The sequence below is a fragment of the Pseudochaenichthys georgianus genome, chromosome 1, assembly GCF_902827115.2.
Source record: "Pseudochaenichthys georgianus chromosome 1, fPseGeo1.2, whole genome shotgun sequence".
Classification (NCBI taxonomy): domain Eukaryota; kingdom Metazoa; phylum Chordata; class Actinopteri; order Perciformes; family Channichthyidae; genus Pseudochaenichthys; species Pseudochaenichthys georgianus.
In genome coordinates, this window is record NC_047503.1 from 18941983 (window position 1) to 18966222 (window position 24240).

Genomic DNA, 24240 nt, shown 5'->3' on the forward strand with positions numbered 1-24240 from the left:
GTTATTCATTCCTAAACTCACATTAATGAAACCCAGTAGTAGAAGTAGCAGAAACAACATGGCTGCAGCTCTATAAAATGCCCTTGGTTCATAAAGTTTATCACTCTATTATCACATAAGATAACTATTACACAGAAAAAGATAAGCAGTACCTTGTACAGGGAAGGAGGATCAAAGGATATGGTGAGATATAAAACAGTAAATACATCCAGTGAGATGAGAGTCCTGTGTGTGTGTGTGTGTGTGTGTGTGTGTGTGTGTGTGTGTGTGTGTGTGTGTGTGTGTGTGTGTGTGTGTGTGTGTGTGTGTGTGTGTGTGTGTGTGTGTGTGTGTGTGTGTGTGTGTGTGTGTGTGTGTGTGTGTGTGTGTGTGTGTGTGTGTGTGTGTGTGTGTGTGTGTGTGTGTGTGTGTGTGTGTGTGTGTGTGTGTGTGTGTGTGTGTGTGTGTGTGTGTGTGTGTGTGTGTGTGTGTGTGTGTGTGTGTGTGTGTGTGTGTGTGTGTGTGTGTGTGTGTGTGTGTGTGTGTGCTTCACCAAAAATGTTGCAAATATTCTATACACAAACAGACTAATGAACACACCCCCTCAGCATCAGACTGACGCAAACGCTTTCACATATGGGTCGGATGCTCATCAGTCACACTTACACAGGTTGACACATCATACGCATATCTCTCCTCTTTTCTGTTGAAAAAGAAACGTTCTATTAACAAGACGTATATTCAGAGCGTGAGGATCTTTCTCGAAGGGAACACAGCTCAAAGTTAACATTAGTGTGTCAGTGAGGGGCAGCATCAACTAATTAAAATCATAGACTGCTTATTTTATGTTTCCTTTTTTGTATTCATATATTGTCATATAGGTTTTTACAGGCACCTATCAAATTAAATCAATAAAAGCCGCATTTGATACGGTAACGACGTCTTTAGTGACAACTTTCTTATACAATGATGAACACATTCTATTAAGAGACAATACAAAATATTCACTTTTCGCAACAACTTGAGTATCCAACATCTAATGATTTTATAAATATTTAAATTGTTTGCAGTGACAATCCTGTCAAAACTTGACCACAGTCATAATAAAATCTAAGACATATCTTAGTTTATCATGCAGTGTTTTGTCCTGGAAGCTGTTATCTCTCGAGCTTAAAAGCTCACTGATGCAGGAATGGGCTTTCTACAAAACACAGAAGTTGTGTTGTACTCTAGGAATATCTCATATATATCTCATGTTTCAGGAGTAAATAGTGTACATAACAATGAAATGTAACACCAGCAACCAGTGTGAGGCAGGGAGCCTGTGAAGACCCCTGGAGCAGGTTCCTTTATGGCCTACAGTTGCTCCTGCAGTCGTCACCCTGCTAACGAGGTTAGCGCCTCTAGCTGTTTGAACAGAGAGGCGGGTTACCGTGTGTTTGGACAGGCTGATAGCGGCTGGCTGTGGGCCACTACTCTAATCCACTGTTTGTATATTTCCTTGTTGGCCCTACACAAGTGTGAACATGGCCAGAGCTCGGGCCTGATGTGCAAACAGAGCTGGTGAAACACCCAGTATTGCATTACCATCTGCATATCAGTGTGTGTTCATTAACAAAGAGTGGCTGATAAGGCACATATCTTCACAGAAATCATGAACACCTGTCACTCAGAAGTGTTACTGTGAGATTTCATTTCTGATTTAGTATCCTCAACATCCAATTACATAACAAAGAAGCACAAGCTCTGTTTTGCATAATTAAAGCTATAACCAGCTGATTATATATATATATATATATATATATATATATATATTTGTTTCTCACTGACATCAGGACAGCAGAGTTCTCAACACAGTTTTTGTTTGTGCCTCCCCTCAGGGCTGAAAACCTACCTGATCTCAGGAAGGAAGGTGGAGCTGGACGCTCAGTGTGTCTGTCCTCAAGTGGGACTGTCAGGTGGAGAGATGGGTGGGGTCGGCCTGTCCTCCTGTCCTCAGCCCGGCACACCGGACCTCATCCCCGGGGGTCCGCAGGCTGCTGAGCCCCCGCTGCGCCACCAACCCCTGGACAGGATCAGGGTAAGTCAGAAAAAATACAACGTGAGGGTTAAACATAATGAAAAATACATCTACTGTTTATTCTTTGATGTTGGTTTATAAAAAAAAGTGTGACCATGCATTATTATTTATGAAATAAAAAACATATTTTTTCTGTTAGCACATTTAACATGTCTCCCATATGTGACATACACATCCTGGTATTTTGATAAAATATAATAACTAAATAATATAAAAATCTGATTCTGATTGTTTGATAGATTATAAATAATATTTGTATAATTGTAAATTTGCCATTTGTATAAAGATATTCCTGTATTTTCTCTAAAATACTGTGTTTTTAAACCTTTTGATGCGTGCGATCATTGTAAAGGTACTTTGGATGTATCGTCCACCCCTTATTTTGAGTGAAAGAGTCAATGAGCTGTTGGCATATTGTATACACTCAAACACTCCCGTCTAAGTGTTGTTATATCTTTCACTGCCTCTTCGTGAAATGTATTAATTTGTCAACCTCTCTCCCCCCCACACTGTCCTTTGTCTCCCCAGCCTCCATGTGTGTCCCGCAGTGTGACCTTGTCTCCGGGGGCAGAGCAGGGAGAAGATGGGGCCGTGCTGAACGGCTGCCAGGAGGAGCACAAGAGCAGCAGTGCCAAAGTACACACACACACACACACACACACACACACACACACACACACACACACACACACACACACACACACACACACACACACACACACACACACACACACACACACACACACACACACACACACACATACCATGTATACATCACTTCAGGGGACATTACATTGACTTACATGCATTTCCTGGAGACTTATCCTAACCTTAACCATAACCAACACATGCCTAACCCTAACCCTTACCCTTAACCTTACCCTTACCCTAATCCTAAACCTAACCAAGTCTTCACCCTAAAATGAATGATTCCCCTCATGGGGACCTCCAATTTGTCCCCATAAGGGAGGCGAGTCCCCACACGTGACTGTGTAAACAGATTTAGGTCCCCACAAGTATAGTAATGCTAGGCCACACACTCACACACGCACGCACGCTCGCTCGCTCACTCACTCACTCACTCACTCACTCACTCACACTCACACACGTACAGTGACAGCACCAGTGTTTTGTCAAGCATCATTTTAAGCATTTGTCACTTATTTTGTCCCTCTCTTTTCCTCTCTTCCTCCCCCTCTCTTCCTGATCCAGTTCACCCCAGGTCAGAGCCCCCGAGCAGCCAACGGTCTCCTGAGTCCGCCGCCGCCGGAGGACCCGGTGCGAGCCAGCCAGAGCTCCCTGTGCGACATGCTCCAGGAGAAAGAGAAGAAGACGAGCACGAGCACAGGCACCGGCACCAGTCTGGGCATGGCGGCCGGCGGGGGGGCAGCGGGAACGGGGATGGAACACTCCGCTCTGATCCAGCTGCGGGCAAAGAACTTCAGAGAAAAGAGCGACGTTCACTTTGTGGATGTTATCAGGGAGGACAGGTGAGCCAGGAGGTTGAAGGTAGAATGTATGAACTGAGTGCATTGAATTGACCAGGTGACTGAATGCAGGGATCCATTTGGTCATAAATAACATAATGTCATATTTATATTTTTGAACTTTCTAATTTATTATATGAGTGATATAAACCTCTACGTATAAACTTTTGAGGTGTCACTTAACATAACACATAGCATAAGACAGATACATACATTTACTATGTCATCTGAATGTATAAAAAAAGACATGAACACAGAGACAATTATGCAAACTCACATCTTAAATGATGAATAAATACATTTGCCACACTTGTTGTCAAATTATATTGACTCTACATTCAGAGAACATATAATTCAAGTACGATTGCTGTGTTAAAACTTGCCCAATGAAATGTACGGTGGTAAGTGTAGCTGATAAACAGGTTGCACAATCCATTCTTCATAACGGTAACATCTACTCCAAATTGAGTAGATGTACAGGTAGATTTAGAAGTGGATACATGGGCACATTTTGTTAGCGAAGGTTGAATATATTTCCTATATTGATTTATGTTTTTTGTGGTTGTTCACAGTCTGATGAAGGACTACTTCTTCAAGCCACCCATCAATAAGATCAGCCTCAATTTCCTAGAAAGACCTCTGGAAAAGGCCTATCGCAGCAGCTACAAGGAGGAGGTACGCACGCACACACGCACACACAGGACCTTTCCAATTGGCCTGCATTGACCTCAGAGCCTTACAGCCCCCTGCTGTTACACCCGTGTTACTACAGAGCTCAAAACACTTATTCAATCTCAATGAACTTCATGCAAACCTACAATGATACTCAATAATGATCAGTCTTTGGCAGGGGCTTTGTGTCTAAGCTGTAAATGAATACACATGATATTAAGCCTAACTTTGCATTAGTTTAAACATTAGTTGACATTACATTATGTATTTTCACTTTTATGTTTACATTGATATTCAAAAGATAGTATCCACTTAATGTGTGTATGTCTTTTTAATTTCAATAGTTTGAGGCACATTGCCTGACAGTACAGTGTAGAAACGGCAGTGTTTTTTTCTACACACTGATAATAACCACCTTTCACCATAGTAGGGCTGTACTATGATAACATTATTGCTACACATAACTGCTAACATCTCGTATTTTTCTTAATTTTTGTACTCTTTGAAAGCAGAACAATAAACAAAACTGAACAGAATGTTCAGTTGTTTTTGGGGTTTATTGGGAATGCATCGGACGTTCATAATATTCAAATGTTCACTGTTGTTTAAATGTAGCTGTTATATCTTAGGTAGACTCTCAAATGATGGTAAAACACCTGTGGGTATGCAGTATGTAAGGTGCAGGCATGATTTCTCAGAACATTGACCCCCTGCTTCTCCTCAGTTTAACTCCCCTTCCTCTCCTCCAGGTGAAGGACCAGGTCCAGATGCAGACATTTGCGAGCTCCACCTTCAGCTCCTTCCTGGATGTTCTCCTCAGCTGTTTTTTCTTTTTGGCTCTGACTCTGGCCTGCTTCCTTCCCCCTCTGGTGAGCCCGAAGAACGTGGGCCCCCCGGCCCCTGCTGCCCTGGCCGTGGCCCCCCTGGCTGGCCTGTTGGAGCTGGCCTCCTTGGTGCTGTCCATACGGTGAGGAGGCTCTCAGTGCTCTCTGTGTGGGAGCTGACTAGTTTTTAAGTACAGTTAAAAAATATGTATAAGACATTACACATTCATGGTCTGAGACTTGGTTGATTTTTGCTAAACAAAATCACAAGAACTTTGTGTTTCCGTCAGATATTGTTTTCCTGGCGTGATTGAAAAGCAGTTAATATGCTATTCAGGTTTATGTTGTTGTCAGTGCTGTGTCATTATGGCCCAATGATATCTATGTGTTTGTTTCCAAATGAACAGCTGCAGTGGTGGACTGAATTAAAAGCCTGTATCTGTTGGGTCTCAGTGACACCGTATTAAAAACAACTGATGGACCATCCCAGAGCACTACATATCTCAACTAAAACCAAAACTTGGTTCTTTGATTTGTTGGTTTGCTCCTGCATTAGAATGTATAAACCTGTGTTGATTTATAAAAACATGTGCAGATGAATGTGCAAAGACGAGTATTGGCTCAAAAAATTGCAAAATATACGCTGTGCAAAATTACCAGTATTTTAAGTACTTGTTTTATGTGGTGGTGTCTTATCGATATGAATGTATCTCAGTGGGGAACGTTTGAGAAGGGATTAATTCCCATTTATTACTTTAGAAATTAAATTGTGTTTCAACATTATCTTCGAGCTGCGACTTTGACAGCATACGTTTTTTGTAATAAGGGATGCATCAATCTTATACTAGATATTCTGCCAATTCCTCTGGAATCAGGTATTAGTGACAATGGGTCTGATTTTAATTACACAATTACACTTAATTACATGTGTGCTTAATACAAAATGCATAAGCAGCATGCCGGTAGTCTGCATAGCTGAGTACCCACAAACGCGTCATGCCTGCTACGAGAACAAGTTCTATGGCTATGTTATGTTTAAATTAAATTCAGGCCTTCTGTTGCCTTACATACACATACTTACTCTCCTCTCCTCCCTCCCTCCCCCCTCCTCTCCTCTTCTGCAGTATGGCCTTCTATCTGGAGGAGGTGATGAGCTGTACCCGCTCTCTGCTCCTGGTGGTCTCTGGATGGGTCCCCCGTCATGTGATCGGGGCGGTGTTGGTCTCCCTCCCTGCCATCTCTGTCTTGTCCCACCTCAGCTGCAGCGTCCACTTGCCGCTCCAGGTAAAGATGTCCGTTGGTTGGTGGTAGGATAAGAACTGGAAAAGTCCTTGTGAGGATGTGTTGTATTTTATTCATCAGAGCCTTAAAACACCAAGTTGATATCTGTTTCTGATATATTGTTTCAACTTAAGGGGACAATTACGGGAATATACCTGAAACATTATGTGTGTGTTTATCCGCCCCATGATTCTGATCCACTTCAAAACTTAATCGGTTCTCCCTTGGCCCATGCTTCACCTGTCGATCAGCTTTTATGACGGGACAGAGAAACAGAACTAACAAGCCGTAAATGGACTACTGTTAATTCCGATAAAGTTACTAATAGAGATTTCCAAGCTACAATGGTTTGCCCTCACTGATATTTGTAAGCCAAAGTAAGCAGAGCGGAGTCCGGGGGCTTGAGACCTTGCCCACGGTGGTCTGAAGCCAGAGATCACTGGAGACCATCAGAGCCGTAAACTGGCACTAGCCCTGATAGGAACTGTGAAAGGAAAACAGCTCGAAGGCTTCAGGAGGCTTCGCCTGTGGACCTTGGCAGCACAAATGTTGAGATTTCCACTTCTCCGAGTCCTGAATGTGAGAAGATTGAGAGCAGCCATACTCGAGCTGTTTTGAGTAAAGGTCATACCCGGCACTTTTAGAAGTTTTATCCTCTCTTTCCAGCTTTGTGCCAGTGGCTGCACGCAAGATGTGCGGTGTGTGATATCTTGATTTTTAGGTATTTTCAACACCCCATTTGTCTATCCATTTCTCTCCCTCACCCCGCTCTTCCTTTCCCCTCCACTCTCTCCATCTCTTCGGGGCATGGAGATCAAAGTGGTAGCCTCAGGGAGGGATGTTAATTAGACACAGTCTTTCGGACTTAACTGCCTTTGAAGATAGAAGATCCAATAACAACATTGCCGGGATGTATAATATAATCATTGACACCCTGTGCATGTCACAATATTACTACTTGCTGTCTCGCTGGGTCTTGCTGTGTGTTTGCTTGAATAGATCAATGAATACAGGATCACTGAGAACCAGAATCACCACTAATTTACATTCAAATCACATGTATCATAGAAATAAGGTACTCCCACCAAAGCACCTTGAAAAGTATTTTCTTGCATTTGATGTATGAAGATGTACATATAATTGTATATGCCAGTTAGTTTACGTGCAGAGAAAAGACACAAGCTGCAGTATTTCACATGGTGAGGAAAAACGAATAACGTTATTGTGTTTGGAACTAGCTTTTTTTATTCAGTAATGTGTGTATACCTCCTAATGAATATTTTGGTCAAAAACAAATTGTACATTAATAAATGAAATGAGAGTTGCAGAAAGCACAAATATCTTTAAACAAAGGCATTTCCTTTTCTTCTTTATTAAAGTCAAAAAGTACTTAAAAGCACACTATATTGGGTTTTGTATGTTTTGCTTTTCACTCTCGGCTCTCTTTGCTCTGTTAAGCACCTAAATGACTGGCTTCTTCTCCCCAGGTGACCATGTTCCTGTGCTGCGCCACCATCCTGGCCATCATCCAGTACTGTAACTTCTGTCAGCTCAGTTTCTGGATGCGCTCCGTCCTGGCCACTGTGACGGGGGTCGCCCTGCTGCTGCTGCTGTACTGCCCCGCACACAGGTACAGGAGAGCACTTGCTATTTGCTAACATACAAAAATAACACATGCAAATATAAAGTACACACAAGTTGACAGAAACACATTTTGTATAAACACACAACGTTTTTAGGGGAATTTGAATTTTTTTCATTCATGTTAGTATTGAGATTCTTGTACCTTCTAAGATTTTGAAGTGATTCCCAACTTGAAAAATATTCATTAAAAAAAAGGCACTTAGCCTACCAATGTCATATTTATAACTGACAGCATTCTATATTTAAACTTTGTACCCAAACATTTTTTTAGCATAAAGTTTTTTTTTTGCAAGTATAGAATGAATAAATGTAACCTTCTGTATTATATTTCCCTTTTTATATTCACATTAAGTCAGTTGACTGTTTGCAAATATAAAAAACCCATAACCTTACTATAACACACTCCACTCTGCATTCATACCACCGTTGGCCACACCTCCTTTATCAGGCCACAGCTGGCTGGAGTAGTTTCTGAAATCAGCACCCCCATACACTTAATTGTGAATTGATTTTAAGTTGAAACTGGAAACACTAAAAGATCCTCACCCCTACTGGTTATATTATCCACAATATGCACTTGCACTCATTCAAATGAAATAATTGTAAACCATTCTGCGCTTTTCTAATTTCATACTAGTTTAATGAGTAAGCACTGATAATTGTGCTACAATACATCATCCTCACTTATACAAACAAATAAGTTGTATAAGCAGCATTTTAGTAAAAGCTAGGAAATAGACCCATATGTGAAATATATACATAACTTATGTACAGCCCATATAATTGTTTATATACGTATCTGCAAACAATCCAGATCCACCTGTGTCCTTGATGGCCATTCATTAATGCATTATTCTCCACCATTAGTTGTTTGGTGCAACATACCCCTACACATCTACCTGTTCTTCAGCCAGTAAAGAGGATTTATTATGTCCTGTTCTGTGCACAAGACCTTTCTCCTGACTGACGCCACTCTTTTCCTCTTTGTTCAGCGGCGGTAATAACAGCTCGCCAGTTCATGGGTGAGTGTCTCCGTGGAAGCAGAAGGGTTTGATGGATGATTGACATTTAAAGGGGTCAACCGGAGCGATGGCACTCTATTATATTTTTCATAACTACAGCTCTCTCTGGCTTTTACTCAATCTCACGCTGTCTTGCTTTATATTCACCTCCTCTCTCTACCTGTGTTTCTTCATGTGTGCACCAGCAGCAATGGCTGCTAAATGTCACCAAGTGACTCATACACCTTGTGCTGGCTTATATTTAGTTTTATAGCATTACTACACTACTGTGAAGGAGAGAGGGCTTTCTTTTATATGTGAGCATTTTCTATTGAGCACACTGCTGTTCTAACAGAATAGTTTTATGAGCATATGCTGCAGTCAGGGGACTTTCTGGTTTTTCTCCATTTAATATTAGTTTTTAAACCTGCTGGAACATGAGGTTTCTCAGGGTTTTAAGGACAAATGATGCTTCAAGCGTCTCTTAAGATCAGTTTTCTTATATGTTCACCTGCGTGCGTATTTTTAATGTTACAATTATAAGCTTAAGGCATATTTTGAGTACTTTGTTGACATTGTTAAAAGTACATCTTAAACAATGAAATGAATTTCATTTTTTCTCTCTGTAGTGCACTAGTAGTGTGTATGGGATTTATTGACGTCAGTCGAGAAACAAGTATCCCTGCCAGATGAATGTAAACGTTGGTGTAAAATTGCGAGAATTTCACACTATCCCATTGATAGTCCAAAAGAAAATCCTGTTCTCATACCTTATTTAGGTGGCACTGAAAATATTTGTCATGTCATACAACACCTCACAACAAACTGGGCCAGGAAACACAAGGTGAAACACCAGTAGCAGTTTTTGTGTCTGCGAACAGTCATGCCTCCATTTCATCTCTCCTCTTAATCTTGTCAATCATTTTCCTTCTCTGCTGTGCCTTTATTTGCTATTCTTATGCTCAGCCTCAACCCCTCTCATTTTTCTTTTGCTCTCCCCTTTTCTTTCTCAGATTGAATATCTCTTCATCCACTGTTGGCACTCCTGGCCCGGCACCTCCTCGGCAACCTCTTGACCTCCTGGTCCCAGAGGCCGTCCTGGCATTCTTCCTGCTTCTTCTCCTGGTCTGGTTCCTCAACCGCGAGTTCGAGGTCAGCTACCGTCTACATTACCATGGCAACGTAGAGGCTGACAAACACCGCTTTAAGATCCAGACGATGCGAGACCAGGCCGAGTGGTTACTGGGCAACATCATCCCCATCCATGTGGCTGACCAGCTCAAGGTTTTTGTTGTTGTTGGAACTAAAATATCAGACTTACTTGTGAAGTGTTTCAGAACAATGCTTCATATGTTTGCTTGTTTTTTAATTACATAACAAATCATATTTTAAGGAAATATTAAAACACATTATTTTTAGTATGTTTCCTTGAATAAAAGAGATAAAAAGAGGAAAACTCATTGATCACCACTATTGAGTATAAACCCGTTTTTTATTTATTTATCATTCAACACATTTCACTGTTTCCTCAGGTGACCCAGAGCTACTCCAAGAATCACGACAGCGTAGGCGTGATCTTTGCCAGTATCGTAAACTTCAGTGAGTTCTATGAGGAGAGCTACGAGGGCGGAAAAGAGTGCTACCGTGTCCTCAACGAGCTAATCGGAGACTTTGACGAGCTCCTTCGCAAACCCGAATTCAAAAGAGTGGAAAAGATCAAGACCATCGGGGCCACCTACATGGCAGCATCGGGGCTGAATGTCCGGGAGTTGGCTGAGAATGACAACGAGTCCATCCACGCACACCTGCGGGAACTTTTCAACTTTGCCCTGGAGATGATGGGCGTCCTGGACGACTTCAACAAGAACATGCTGGGTTTTGGTTTCAAGCTCCGTATCGGGTTGAACCACGGCCCTCTGACGGCGGGGGTGATTGGCACCACTAAGCTGCTCTATGACATCTGGGGGGACACGGTGAACATAGCCAGCCGCATGGACTCCACAGGAGTGGAGTGTCGGGTGCAGGTGAGTGAGGAGAGCCACACTGTGCTCAGCGCCATGTGCCTCGACTTTGACTATAGAGGCACAGTGAATGTTAAGGGAAAAGGTCAAATGAGGACCTTCCTGTACCCCAAAAGTGGGGAAAATATAAATCAAGATCATATAGACCTGGGCGACGGTCCCTCATCCGTGGCACCAACAGCCAATAAGACTTCAGGATCTGTTGCCCAGGCAGCGGCTCTTCCTCCCTCTTCTTTTAATCCTCCGTCCTCCTCTCTTTCTACACTCCCTCCTCAACCACAAAGGCCTTCAACAGCAGGACCTGAGTATGAGCCCACAGAGGAGAGGGAGGAGGGGTATAGGGACCCTCCACATCTTCCTGGGCAGCCCCCTGCCACAGACCGCCGCCTCCCTCCCCACTCCTCCTGGGTGCAACCTGCTCCTCTCGCGATTCAAGAGGAGGAGGATGAAGAGATGGAGGCCAACGAGCTAACAAAACTCAACGAGGAGTTTTATGCTCGACTCTGATCCACTTTCCCTGTCTTCTGCCCCCCCCCGATGCCCACAGCTGCTGGCGCTACAGGACCGATGGCAGGTGTGGGCAGGTGAAGTGTCTTGGGCATGAATGAAGGAGAGGGAAATGAACACTAACAGTGGCTACAGTTGCTATACTGCTAGCTACTCATGTCGTTCCTGGAAAATGTTGCCTGAGTGCTGGGGAGGGAAGCCCTGTGTTGAACACAGCAGTGTTACGGGGAGAAGGCTGAATGGGCGTCAGAGAAACTAAAGTTCATTTTTTTTGTTCTAGAAGTTTTTGTCTTATTCATTTTTGCTATTAAGTGCCTTCAGGACTAGATCAGTCAACGAACAAATATGAATACCGAACTAAGTTTGAACAACTTTAGGCTACGGAACATGATTTCTTACTCCATGCTTTTATTTTCAATGCAAGTATTTCTTAAACAATATTGTTGTGCCATATCAGTTGTTGAAACTTGATCAAACTCTTGACCTTTCTAAAGGGAAATTATTTTAGTTTCTATGTAAGTGCCAGTGCATTATGATGGGCTGAGCAGGGAACTATGGGAAGAATGAGGGAATCACATGAAGCAGTGTTAATTTATGCTCTGCGATGACATGAGGGCTTTATACAGTATTCATTTGTGCTAGAGTTTAGGTAAAAGGGGACATGCTACAAGCAGGCTGCATAGGTTTTAGTTTGTGTCGCGGCTAAATGCAACTTTTTAAGCACAGGTCTTGCACAGTGTTTTCTCGACGACTTGTATTTGGTAGCTATTGTCGTGAAATAGCTTATACAAGTATTTCAACAGAGTCCATCACAATGAGTACAATCAAAAGCACAAAATCAAATCAGATAAGGGAATATACATTTGGAGGAAAGTTTTTATTTTTAAACTGAAATCATCACAAAAGCAGGAAGGCACTTTAAATATACCTAAAGTGATACTCCACCCAAGATTCAAAGTGTTTACTGAGTAATTTTCTTATTAACAAAAAGCAAACAAGTGACAGAACCATACTCAAACATCTCCTAATCATTTCTGACTTACCTAACGTATAGGTCACAATCCCTAAAACTGGGCACTGTAGACAGTAAAGCAAAAACAGGAGGAGAGAAGGATGGGGAATGACATTTAAGAAAGGTTCGTTAGGGTTCAACACTCCCTATGCGAGGGAGTAAAAGCCCTTGGGGGCTGTAGTTCTTAGCAAATGTTTCTCAAATCAGAGTAAATACTGCATTTGTTCGGGACTGTATTTGGCTGTGGGCTAGTGAGTATTTACAGCAGCAGGACAGTGAATGTGGGCTAACTAAAGAGCCTGTTTTTGTTGTAATGAAGGAATATTGCGACTAATAAATGTGTTGTTATGTGTTTACTAGTTTTTGGACAACAACATAGCTCTAAGGTTACATTTATTCAGAAAAACTTTCCCTTTAAAGCCAACAGTGGGTTGAGAGTTTGACACTCAAAAGATCTTGCGTGGAGTATCACTTGTAGTGAGGGACAATCACTGTTCTTGATATGATAATAAAAGTGTCAAAGCACAGATCTACTACAGTTTCTGCAGTGCTGTGTTTGAAACCTCACACTCAAATTGAGTTCCATTGGTTGCCTTCATGGCCAGAAGAAAACATTGGTCAGTCCATCACTATAGATATATTCAATAATTAAGTATTGTCTGCCTGTGTGGGACTTTTTTCTTGTCACAGCCTTTATACGGAGGGGGCCCTCTACTGTATCAATATACTTAAATTGTGCCACTTTAATTGAGTGATCTATAGGTGCAGTGCAACCTAAACTAGCTGATTGTTTTGTGGTGCCTACAAAGTATGACTGTATTTTTGGAGTATTTTGGTTTTCAGAAAGTTTTCTATCATGCTGTTTTCATACTGACAATAGATTATGATTGTATGTTTGAGAAAAGTATGCATCTTTCTGTGCAGGTTTAGCTTTTTTGTAAAATTCCATCCTTTTTTCTTTTTCTTGCTGTTTTCCAGTTTCTTTAATTATCTGATTAACCGGTCACCTTGAATAGTGCTGTGTTTAGTGTTCTCATTGAACTGCTGGCATCTCTGTAGTTCACTTTGCTCTTTTACTCACTTCATGCTTCTTTCTTTACTCCTTTAAGCACTTGTTTCCCCTCACACTTTGCGTGTATGTTTGTGAGAAAGATATTTAATTTCTTATCCAAGTCAATCACATGTTGAAGATCACTGCAATATGATGCAAAAAACAAATCAATCACTAACATGGCCGCTGTTAAACATTTAGCTGTTGCTGCCTAATATGTAAACAAATTACACAAACAATGTTGCATTCAAAAAAAGCCATGAAGTTTGTCCTCTGCAAACCATATCGACATAAAGTATCTTGCCATCTGTAGCATGAAAATAATCTTAGTTTACCTCTGCCATTAATCATACACATCTTGTGCCTTTGTTTTAGTAATATCTGTAATCATAGTTTGAGAGCTGTGATTATTTGTATCAAATAATCAAGAAGACCCAAGGAGCTTAAATACCCTGAAAATCCAAAGAAGTAAAGACACAAAAATAGCTACACAAGATATTTTCTAACATGCACATCTCTCATTTTAATCACCTCTTATACATATTCTTAACACGCTCAAGTTTGCCAAACCCAATAAACCAGACCACAGAAAATTATTTAAACAGATGATGATATAAGGTATCTGTTTTTAAGAAAAATCAATCCTTGGTGTCATTTAGCCATAGCGTACACAGCAGTAACAGAAACAAGTCATGATTCAAGGAGTGGGGCTCCACAGGGCACAACACCCCTCCAGTAGCGCACATCTGTACACGTATGAATAAAATATTAAAGTGAACACTACCGTCTCTGTGATCTGTGACACAGTTTGGCGGCGAGAAGTGAGTGCGATTTTGAATGCATGGAAACAAGTTTTATTTTTTTGCCAGAAGACACTATAATTTTCTTTGTGACTCTGGAACATATTATCATCTATTTTGTCATTTTCATTCTTTCTAAAATTATGTTGATCATTAAGAATGTATTGGCTACATGCAGGATCCTCCAAATCACTACGCTTTGCTCATTTTAAGTAACTTGGATTTTATTATTTTCTGACAGTTGGTTATTAGATGATGTGTATGAAAATATTTGTTTTAGTTTAAGCAGAAGAAAAAAAAGTGTCCTTTGATGTCGTTTAAAATGCAAGAAAACAAAGCCAAGTGCATTTAGTCGTCCTTTGTTGAAGAAATGCAATTTTGCTTTGTTAAAAAATAATGAAGGGAGATTGTGTCAGTTGCACTTGGTATAATCATAACAGCCAAATAACATTGCCTAATCACTCATTTAAATGGTGACTTTTCCACATCTTTTGATTATAAATTCATCCCTGATGTGTTTTTTAATTACACTGGGACGGAAATAAGTCTTTTGATCGGAAAACTGTGTATTTGTTTTTATGTCCATGAATGAGATTATTCAGAAAAAAATGAGAGTATTATGTATGTTTTGTGCACATTACCCATGTATCATTTATCACCACATGATCGTAATTTGTACACATTTGCACAAAGCACTCAGTGTTTGTACATATGCAGTTATTTTATGTCACATATGATTTTTTTTATACTTGTGCATGTGTCAGATTTTGCCAGAAAAACAATGAAAAAGCGACACGTATTATAAAAATTGATTGAATTTGTGTCTGTTTGAATTAGTGTGAATGTTGTGATTTTATAACTCTTTAGTATAAGAGAAATACATCTTAAAGCAGAGAAAAATTGAGTGCGCTGTGAAGTATAAAGTAAAAATTAGTTCAAGAGTCAAACCACAAATGCAGATAAGCCTAATATTTAGACTGAATTATTTATTTTGTTTTTAAATCGCTGTGTAAATTAGAGATGTAGGCAGTCAAGATATATTCACATTGCTGCTAGTTGGCTAAGTTTAAGGAAAGCCAACATTGGTAATGAACACAGCTTACATACGTATATTTAGGTGTTCTTACTAAATATTATAAAAAACCTAAATAAATAAATGATTTGCTTTTGACAGGTTCAGTTTAAGTTACTTTTAGGAGCGAAGAAAAAGAAAAGTAATAGATATATAAAAATCAGCCAGGAAGAGGGGAAAGTTCAACAGAAGAGATGTGTAAAATGTGATCAGAAAATGAATATTTGGTATGTGTATTTTAGTTTTGGCTGTGCTCATCTGCAGGGAGGAATAGTATGCACAAACTTCTGCTTTAACTTTGTAATGTAGAAATAAACGCTATCTTAATTAAAAAAAAATCCAGTTCCTGTGAAATGTTTACCTAGGTCTTCTAATTTAATAGATAATCTAGTTTACATCATGCTTAAAAAACGTTTCACTCTTTTTAATAAAAAGGACGGGTGATGCTAATACCATCATAGCGTTCTACTCGTTGACTATATCCAAAGCCGTAATATATATATAATATAATATATGCCACAATATATAGAGTATAATATATCATAACAGTATTTATTTTAATGTCTTATGTTATAGACTAGAAGATGGAATTGTGGTAGTTTAATTCTTAAAATTACATGAAATACAGAACTAAAATAAATATGCAAACTAGATTTAATTTTAACATGCTATTTAATATACAATTTAACTTTAAATTAAAATATGTATAAATGTATGAAGTGCCTGTTGGAATGTGTCTGGCGGTGCTGGAGCGCCCCTCGCGGATTATGTCCTCGCTGCTTTCACGTAGGGCGTGATAGCGCGGCCCCTCCCCCTCCACAGACGATCGGGAAAAGAAAAAAAACTTTTTTGTATCGAAGGAATCAACAGCCGCCATCTTGTCGTGGCTCGGAATTAGAATTTCGGTTCAACACTGGTTTTTAGATAGAACATCGAGCATCCTGACCGCGATCTGACAGCGTCCTTCCCCTAAAAACGAAATCTTAACATCCCCTCGGAGACATTTTGTGCGAAAAAACGGGGATTTAATCGGTGGTCGTCGGGCAAAAAGGCTCCGTATATCTGATTTCCCCTTCAGAGTGCGGCGATTCAGCCACTGTCGCCGTCCAGGAGCAGTATTGTTTACCGTGAGCAAGCGGAGACAAGATAGTGACTTTCGAGTTGACTTGCAAAAATACTGCATTTTTATGCAATTGTGCATTTTTGTGGAGCTTCGCGCGATTTTTGCATGAAGAAATTTGACGTCACGCAAAATGGGTTCTTGGAGCATCTAGACATTACGATTCTCCCACGGAGTGCAGCAGTCCTGCGGATTATTATTACAGTGTCATTTTGATTTTAGATTTTTACATGGGAGATATTTTATTTTGGGTTATTTAACGATAATAATGTGGGTGTTGGGTGTTGGGTTATCATGGGGTGAATGGCAGTGGCGAAGCGGGGCGCTGTTGCATCTCTTTTGAAAGACTCGCAGCAAGCTAACGCTAACAGTTAATTTAGCTAGTAGCAGGCAATTAGCTAGCTATTAGCCAGTTAGCTAACGCTAGCAGGCTGCCAGCTTGCTAATGTGTTAACCGGGAAGCTTCGGGTTGATACAACAACTTCCCTGTCATAAGGTAACAATATTTATCAAGTTAAGTAACGAGCCGGGCATAGAGAACAACTATGGCTGATAACCTGCTGGACGTCGGACCTCCCAACTCTAAGCGGCCGAAGCTGAGTTCACCTGCCCTGTCAGCGTCGGATGGACCAGGTAAAGGCCTCAACACTGTCACATGTAATACACCCATATCAAGAACATTCACACTTCACATTGCCGTGTGAGCTTGTTTCTTAAATGTATGTAACACGTTTCATTCAGGCCAGCTCGCTGTGCTGAGCTGTGTGTTGATGTTAGTTACTGAGGGTTTACTGCATTACTGCAGTGTTGTGGTTTGGTTCTGTGGTGAGCAGGTTACACTCCAAAGCCAGTATTTTAGCTACACTTGCCCTGTGTCAAGTCAGTCTAATATAGTCCTGCACTGAACCCTACCACCATGTGGTATTACTCAATGCAATTTAACAGAGCTACACAGTAGGTCCACAATGACTTGATATATTACATAAAACTGAACATCGTTGAATATTGTAAATATCTTGCAGCGCGGCTTCATGACACGGCACTAGTTCTAACTGGTTGTATCACACAGGCAACCGAGTATGTGTATGTTAGCAAAGCATTTCTTATATCTGCTTGACTCTGTTTCTACAGTGAACTGCTCACTTTTTAAAGTTAGTTAAACACTTCATCATAGTTCTGATGCACGTATGGTCTTAGACCCTGATGCCCATACTTGATATAATGCAAAATCCATACTTATTCTATCACCAGATGCCATATCAATGCATGGCACACTGTTAATTTGAATGTCTTAAATAGCAAATGTTCTTGCTGGATCTATTAAAGCAGTTGCTCTAATTTTTTTGAATTTATTTATTGCTTTCAGTGTTCAGGCCATTATAAAGTGATGATGCCAGGGAGACAAGAAAAAAGTGTGACAGTGTTGATTACTGGGGCTCATCTCAGCTGCCAAGTATAAAAACATTAAGCACAGAGACGAAAACCCAAACATTCATAAGCAAGCATATGAACCGCTAAGTAGTCTGTGAGATTTCTCCCTGTACCCACCTGCACTGTGGAACTGTTATCAAAAAAATCCTTGTGTAGACAATGTATCAATATGTTAGGAATATTGTGATTTGTCACCAAATCTGGAAACTATGTGAAAGCACTAATAGTCCACCCTACAACATTAACGTTATGACTATATGGATGGAGGTATTTGGTAAAACATATCCTACCTGGTGTATACATGGTTCCTCTATATCAGGGGTGCCCAACCTTTTTTGAACCGAGAGCTACTTTTAAAGTTGCCAGTCTGCCGAGATCTACCAGTCCAAATAGAGAGGCATAGCCATTACTGACAGCCTACTACCAGGTAAATACACACTTCTACTTGTATAAAACTGACCTTTGTACGATTAATACTTCATAAAATACTGCAGATCCTTTATCTTACCTCTTTCTAATCTACACACATACAAGTATTTAACTGAAGTTACACAACAGAGTTGGAGTTTATTCACACTTCACATACTACAGTGGGTAATGTTTTCAAGAAACATTGAACAGTGCTGCCACATATGACACAGGAAAAAAAGAAAAGACTCTGAACCCTTTCTTTGCCATTATATACAAATAGTGTTGCTACAAAAGTATAAATTAGGCTTACTAATAAGACAACTCAGATCTGAAGCTACACAGGAATCTGCTGCCAAAGTGCAATAAAAAAGACAAAATTAATAGAATCAAACCCTTTTTTTTTTGCATTTTAGTAGAGTATAAAAAGAAATGCCTTTTTTCGAATAGGATGCAAGCAATAACACTAGTTTCTTAACCTGAATTGATAATAGACTATAATACATTTTTAAGTTTGCATTCTTATACCATTTTGCACAATAATTATAATGAATAAGTTCAAACAAACTAAAACTTACAGCTGATTAATAACAGTATCTAACTTGAGTTTTCATTATATCAAAAACCTGTTGAAATGCTGTTCTTTTTTCTGTCCCCCAAAAGCGCGTCGGCAGCCTCCGGGAATGCTTCTTTCACAACTTCGCCGTCTTTGAAAGACTTCGTGTTTCGCAAGAACGTGACTGACACGATAAGATGCTATGGTAGCAGCCTTGCTCTTGTTGTTGGGCCTGGTGAAAATGGACTGCTGTGCATTTAGCTGTCCTTTCAGGCCCCTCCCCTTTTGAGAGCGTAGGGCAGAATTAGGAGGGAATTCCGTCTCGTAGCGTTTTTTGCACTGTTTTGAAATGCTGCTCCTAAATTACCCTTCTTCGATAAAGCCACGCTCACATTGCAGATGAGACAGATGGACTTTGAATTGGAATAACTACAAATATAATCATCCTCCCACTCGGAGTGAAAATTATATATTTTGGACTTTTTTGGTCAGCGAAACAGTGCCCACCAGCCACGCCCCTACACATGGGGTCACGCCGGCCAATCACAAAGCTTTGATGCATTCAAGTGCATTATTCTGGCACAGGAAGATTATGTTATAGGACATTAACGATAAAACAGAATATTGTTGTTCTATTTTTAGACACATCTCGCGATCGACTGGGAATCTCCCCGGTCGATCGCGATCGACTGGTTGGGTACCCCTGCTCTATATCATGGAAAGCGTTAATGTACATTTTTGTCTACATTTGTAAAAAGTTATGTTGGCAAGGTTATTTGGCCATGTCCGCCACTCATGGATGTTCGTTTTGGCTCGATTGCATGACATGTCTTATTTTGACACATCACAAAGGAGATAACAGTGCACAGTAGGTACAAACCAAAACTGTAAATACAATGTCTTGGGACACCTTCACTCTGTCCAGGGTTTTATAAAACAAAATACATTTTCATTGATGTCAAACCACCGTTGGGTTTGGAAGAAAAGCCAAAACCTACAGAAAAAAACTGCACAGATGCACGTTTACTTCGCCTTAAATCAGGTTTCGTGACTGCACATTTTCTGTTTATAAACATATGAGCTGCTCTCATAACAACAGTTTTTGTTTGGTAAATCCACTGTACAAACTGTGTCTAGCAAAATACGACAAAGCAACAAGTTACAAAGTAACTTATAGTCACAGTCGAGAAAGTGTGATGAAGTAAGCCAAACGTCCATCTGGTAGTGTTCTTTCTGGTGATTGATACACTTTTAGTGTAAAATGAAGTCGCTAGTGAAAAAACTGTTCTTGTGAACACATAAAACATGCATTGATTGTATGCACATGGATAAGGATGACATGGGGGAAAAAAAGTCACATGCACAAAGCATGGTAAACTAGACCGCCTCCCTGTTTAAGACGGGTCGGATGGTTTACCGATATCAGGGAAGAGGCAAGGGGTGCTGGGAAGCCTACAGTCAAAGTCCCAAACAACACTCATCTTGTTGTCTCTAAAAACCACCGGGTAGAATCCCTCGGTCAGAAGATAACTAGCAATATACTAGGGGTATAACGGTATATGTATTCGTACCGCAAATATTCGGTATAGGCCCTTCGGTTCGGTACACATGTGTGTACCACATGTGTACCGAACAAATATAACGTTAAACGTAAACAATTGAGAACGTGAACAACTTTTTGGAAGTAATCTCAGGTGCTGTCGCAGCATTCAGAGTAATTTGCTCACATTGGGTTCAACGCGTCATAGAGCGAGCAAGTCATTTCATTGGACGAGAGGCATACTGTGAGAGCTGGTCACAGGGATGTGTTCAAATGTAGTCAGTAATTTGAGGAAATGGCGAACGCAGATAAAGTTGAGCTCGAAAATCCTCCAGCATCATTGAAGTCTCCGGTTTGGGAACATTTTGGTTTCGCAGTTACGTACAAGGATGACGGACAAAGACAGGTGGACCGAACCAAAGCTGTTTGTCGGCATTGTTCAACTAAAATTGGTTACTCGGCTGGCAATACATCAAACTTGCACACTCATTTGAAAAGGCATCACCCGAACGTGAATATCACGGGTACCAAAAGAAAAAAGTCTGAAGTGCAAACTCAACTCCCGCTAGCATTTAAGCCTCCACCACTCGCAAAAAGTTTAGACCGAGTCAAAGCTATTGGCTATGTTACCATGTTAGCAAAGCGCTACCTGGCTGTATCTGCTACCTCTGTCCCTAGCGAGAGGGTGTTCTCCACAGCATGAGACATTGTTAGTGCCAGCAGATCTGCCCTTTCGGCAAGCAATGTGGACAAGTTAATTGTTCTTTAAAAAACATGAAAATACAATGACAAGCAAGCAAATCCTAATGTCAATCTGGCTGCTTAGGTGAGTACTAGTACAGATTATTTCAGTTCATCGAAATGCTGCACTTTAATGTTTATTTGATTATATTTTGTATTTATTTGAGTGAATACAGTATTCACAGTTTAATAATAATTTAAAACCCCCAAAAAATATTTTATGTTTTGTGATAATATTTTCTGCTGTACCAAAAACGTACCGAACCGTGACCTAAAAACCGAGGTACGTACCGAACCGAAAAGTTTGTGAACCGTTAAACCCCTATAATATACGGTATATAACTATCAGTGTTTACCACACATAGACCTTTTCAGCACGCTTAGGTATATTGTATTGTATTATAAAATGTAAATTAGCTATAAATATAGACAAAATATATGTATATTATACAATGCTTATTATATACATAGTCTATTATGAGAGATTCCCACTGTAACTGACTGGATGCTGCATCACTACTTTTTCGTCTTCTTCTCTAAAATGTCTGATGTAATTGGTAACAACAGTATTATCAAACGTTTATTTGCCAGAGGGAACTTTTTCTCCCCTTGGCATCCACGGATTGCATCACATCTATCAAATAGGCACATGTTCTTCATTGAGTTTGATTTTGTTTGGGCTGCAATACAAATAATAAGCTGGACAGCCTTTTAACAAAAGCAGCTGACACGACTACGATGAATTACAACACCCATCACACACGGCAGAGGCACCACATGTCTGCAGCGTTCAATCATTAAATCCGCTACACCCACCCCTTTATAGTTTTCGCCAGTTACAATTGTGACCAAAGGGAACTCATGGGACATCACTGGGCAACAACTGAGACTGACCGTAAATTACTGCTGATAAAGCGTTGGCTATTATTCTATAATGACTGTCGTGCCTGAAGCGTTGTGTGCAGATCCCCTCTCCCCTGACATTTGGCCTCTTGCAGTAGTGTCTGTTTTCAGTTGCATGTTCCATTTTGGGGTCTAATGTAGCTCATGTTTATGGAGAGGGTTTGCACAATAGTGTGTGTGTGTGTGTGTGTGTGTGTGTGTGTGTGTGTGTGTGTGTGTGTGTGTGTGTGTGTGTGTGTGTGTGTGTGTGTGTGTGTGTGTGTGTGTGTGTGTGTGTGTGTGTGTGTGTGTGTGTGTGTGTGTGTGTGTGTGTGTGTGTGTGTGTGTGTGTGTGTGTGTGTGTGTGTGTGTGTGTGTGTGTGTGTGTGTGTGTGTGTGTGTGTGTGTGTGTGTGTGTGTGTGTGTGTGTGTGTGTGTGTGTGTGTGTGTGTGGGGAGGTTCCCTTTTATTGTTGTAGCAGCACGTGCCTGCTGTCTCTTTATTTGGCCATGTGTCACGCTGCAGTGTCCCTAGGCTCTCCTTGCCTCTCTGTCGAGAAAATATAAGTCCATTGGCAGTAAGCAAAGCTGTTGTATGTTCATTGAATACATTTGAATCAAGCTCTGGGGCCTCATTTATAAAGCCGTGCGTAGGATTCACGTGGGAAGGTTGCTTACGTAGTATAAATCCAAAAAATAGGTAAAGAAATGTTCCGACATTTTCCGATTCACCAAACATTGCGTACCGGCGAGGAAAGTGCGTACAGCACATCCTACGCTGGTTTCCCTTTTATAAATCATAATCGACTCGAAATGCGGTGCAGCTTTTGCGGGCTTCACGTAACGCCCATATTTGCCTATAAATAGTCAAAGAAACGCCCATTCATTCATTCTGACTGACTGCATGAAGAAGATTGCAGGAAATGACGACAGAACAGCTAAAAAAGACATCTCACACCGTGTCAGATTTTGGTTATTTTGGGTAGGTCGAGATAAATCATATTGTTTGGTGGATGCCGTTTGAACCAGAGTAGCAGCATGGAGGTCGGATCGTCACCAAAATAAATAAATAAGTGGCCCGAAAAAGGTTCATGACAAAAAAAATACAGATAGCCTTCCTCAGGCAGTGTGTTTGTACCGGGGACAGGAGACCCCCCCTTGATGAGAGACTGTAAGAAATGATCGGGGAATCCCTCCGGAGTGGAGTCATGACGACTGGATCTGAATTATGTTTTTGTATTTGGTGGTTTTTGTTCCAGCTGTCGATCAGCTGTGCGTAGCGTCTCCACTGCAGCCTGTGGCTGAAGTCGAATAGTCCATTTAGCTTAGGAACCTTCCTAAAGGAGTGAAATGACCCGGAAGTCCCTCAGTGGCAGCCATGATAAGTGCCGTTCGAATTCTCTAGAATGATGAGAATGATAGGAAAGGAGGTTTCAAACTTCCTTTATAACCTCCTTTAGCTTAGGAACCACTGGACCTCCCTAACTGACAGGAGAAGCGAAAATGCTGCCCCACAATGCCTTGCAGCCGCAGCATTTGCCGTCACTCAACAGTCGGCCGTTCACGGAAAAAAAACGATTATGACGGAGAAATGATATCATGAAAGTTACGGTTAGGGATGTCCCGATCACCTTTTTTTGCTCCCGATCCGATTCCGATCATTTGATTTTGACAATTTGCCGATACCGATTTTTCCCGATCCGATCTTTATGCAATGCATTAAGAAAAAAAAAAGGTAACAGATAACGGCTGGTCATCCAATGCGATGAATTCAGCTATCTAGTTATTTGGTTGGCCTTTTCACTGTTCTGGGGCAGTTTCTCTTTCCTTTTAAAAGTCTCTGAAAGTGTCGGTTGTTTCAGTGCCGTTACCTGAGTGGCCGCTGTGTACTCGCCGTGTTGTTGTTGGTGTTTGTTTCTCAGGTAGCGTATGGCGCCAACTTTGGTCATGAAGAATATGTTTCTCTGTTGTCCACGTTCATAAAGCAAAGCAGCAGCATCAGAGCACGGTGCAGAGTCTCTAGATGAGTTTACAGTAGTCCCTCGTTCTTATTAAACATCCATGTTGTAGTCCGCTGTATAGAAAACTGTGGTTTCCATAGTTTCCCCACAGCAGCAGACGCACACAATGAT

General features: G+C 40.8%; 2 protein-coding genes across 5 annotated transcripts in view; both read left to right on the forward strand.

Moving 5' to 3' along the window:
- Window positions 1-15180, forward strand: part of adcy9 (adenylate cyclase 9) — a 35937-nt gene extending 20757 nt beyond the window's left edge. For both annotated transcript variants that reach the window (XM_034109310.2, XM_034109384.2), the window contains 10 exons: window positions 1860-2059; window positions 2588-2695; window positions 3272-3549; window positions 4119-4221; window positions 4968-5185; window positions 6167-6326; window positions 7811-7953; window positions 8960-8989; window positions 9982-10252; window positions 10501-15180. In XM_034109310.2, coding sequence (XP_033965201.1) covers window positions 1860-2059; window positions 2588-2695; window positions 3272-3549; window positions 4119-4221; window positions 4968-5185; window positions 6167-6326; window positions 7811-7953; window positions 8960-8989; window positions 9982-10252; window positions 10501-11496 — 2507 coding nt within the window. In that variant the 3' untranslated portion in view covers window positions 11497-15180. The remainder of the gene's footprint in view (window positions 1-1859; window positions 2060-2587; window positions 2696-3271; window positions 3550-4118; window positions 4222-4967; window positions 5186-6166; window positions 6327-7810; window positions 7954-8959; window positions 8990-9981; window positions 10253-10500) is intronic.
- Window positions 15181-16233: 1053 nt separating this feature from the next.
- The window catches only part of crebbpa (CREB binding protein a), a 100142-nt gene continuing 92135 nt past the window's right edge, over window positions 16234-24240 (forward strand). For 2 of the 3 annotated variants that reach the window (XM_034109506.2, XM_034109574.2), the window contains exon 1: window positions 16234-17184. In XM_034109506.2, coding sequence (XP_033965397.1) covers window positions 17097-17184 — 88 coding nt within the window. In that variant the 5' untranslated portion in view covers window positions 16234-17096. The remainder of the gene's footprint in view (window positions 17185-24240) is intronic. The other variant, XM_034109635.2, reaches the window with a different exon arrangement.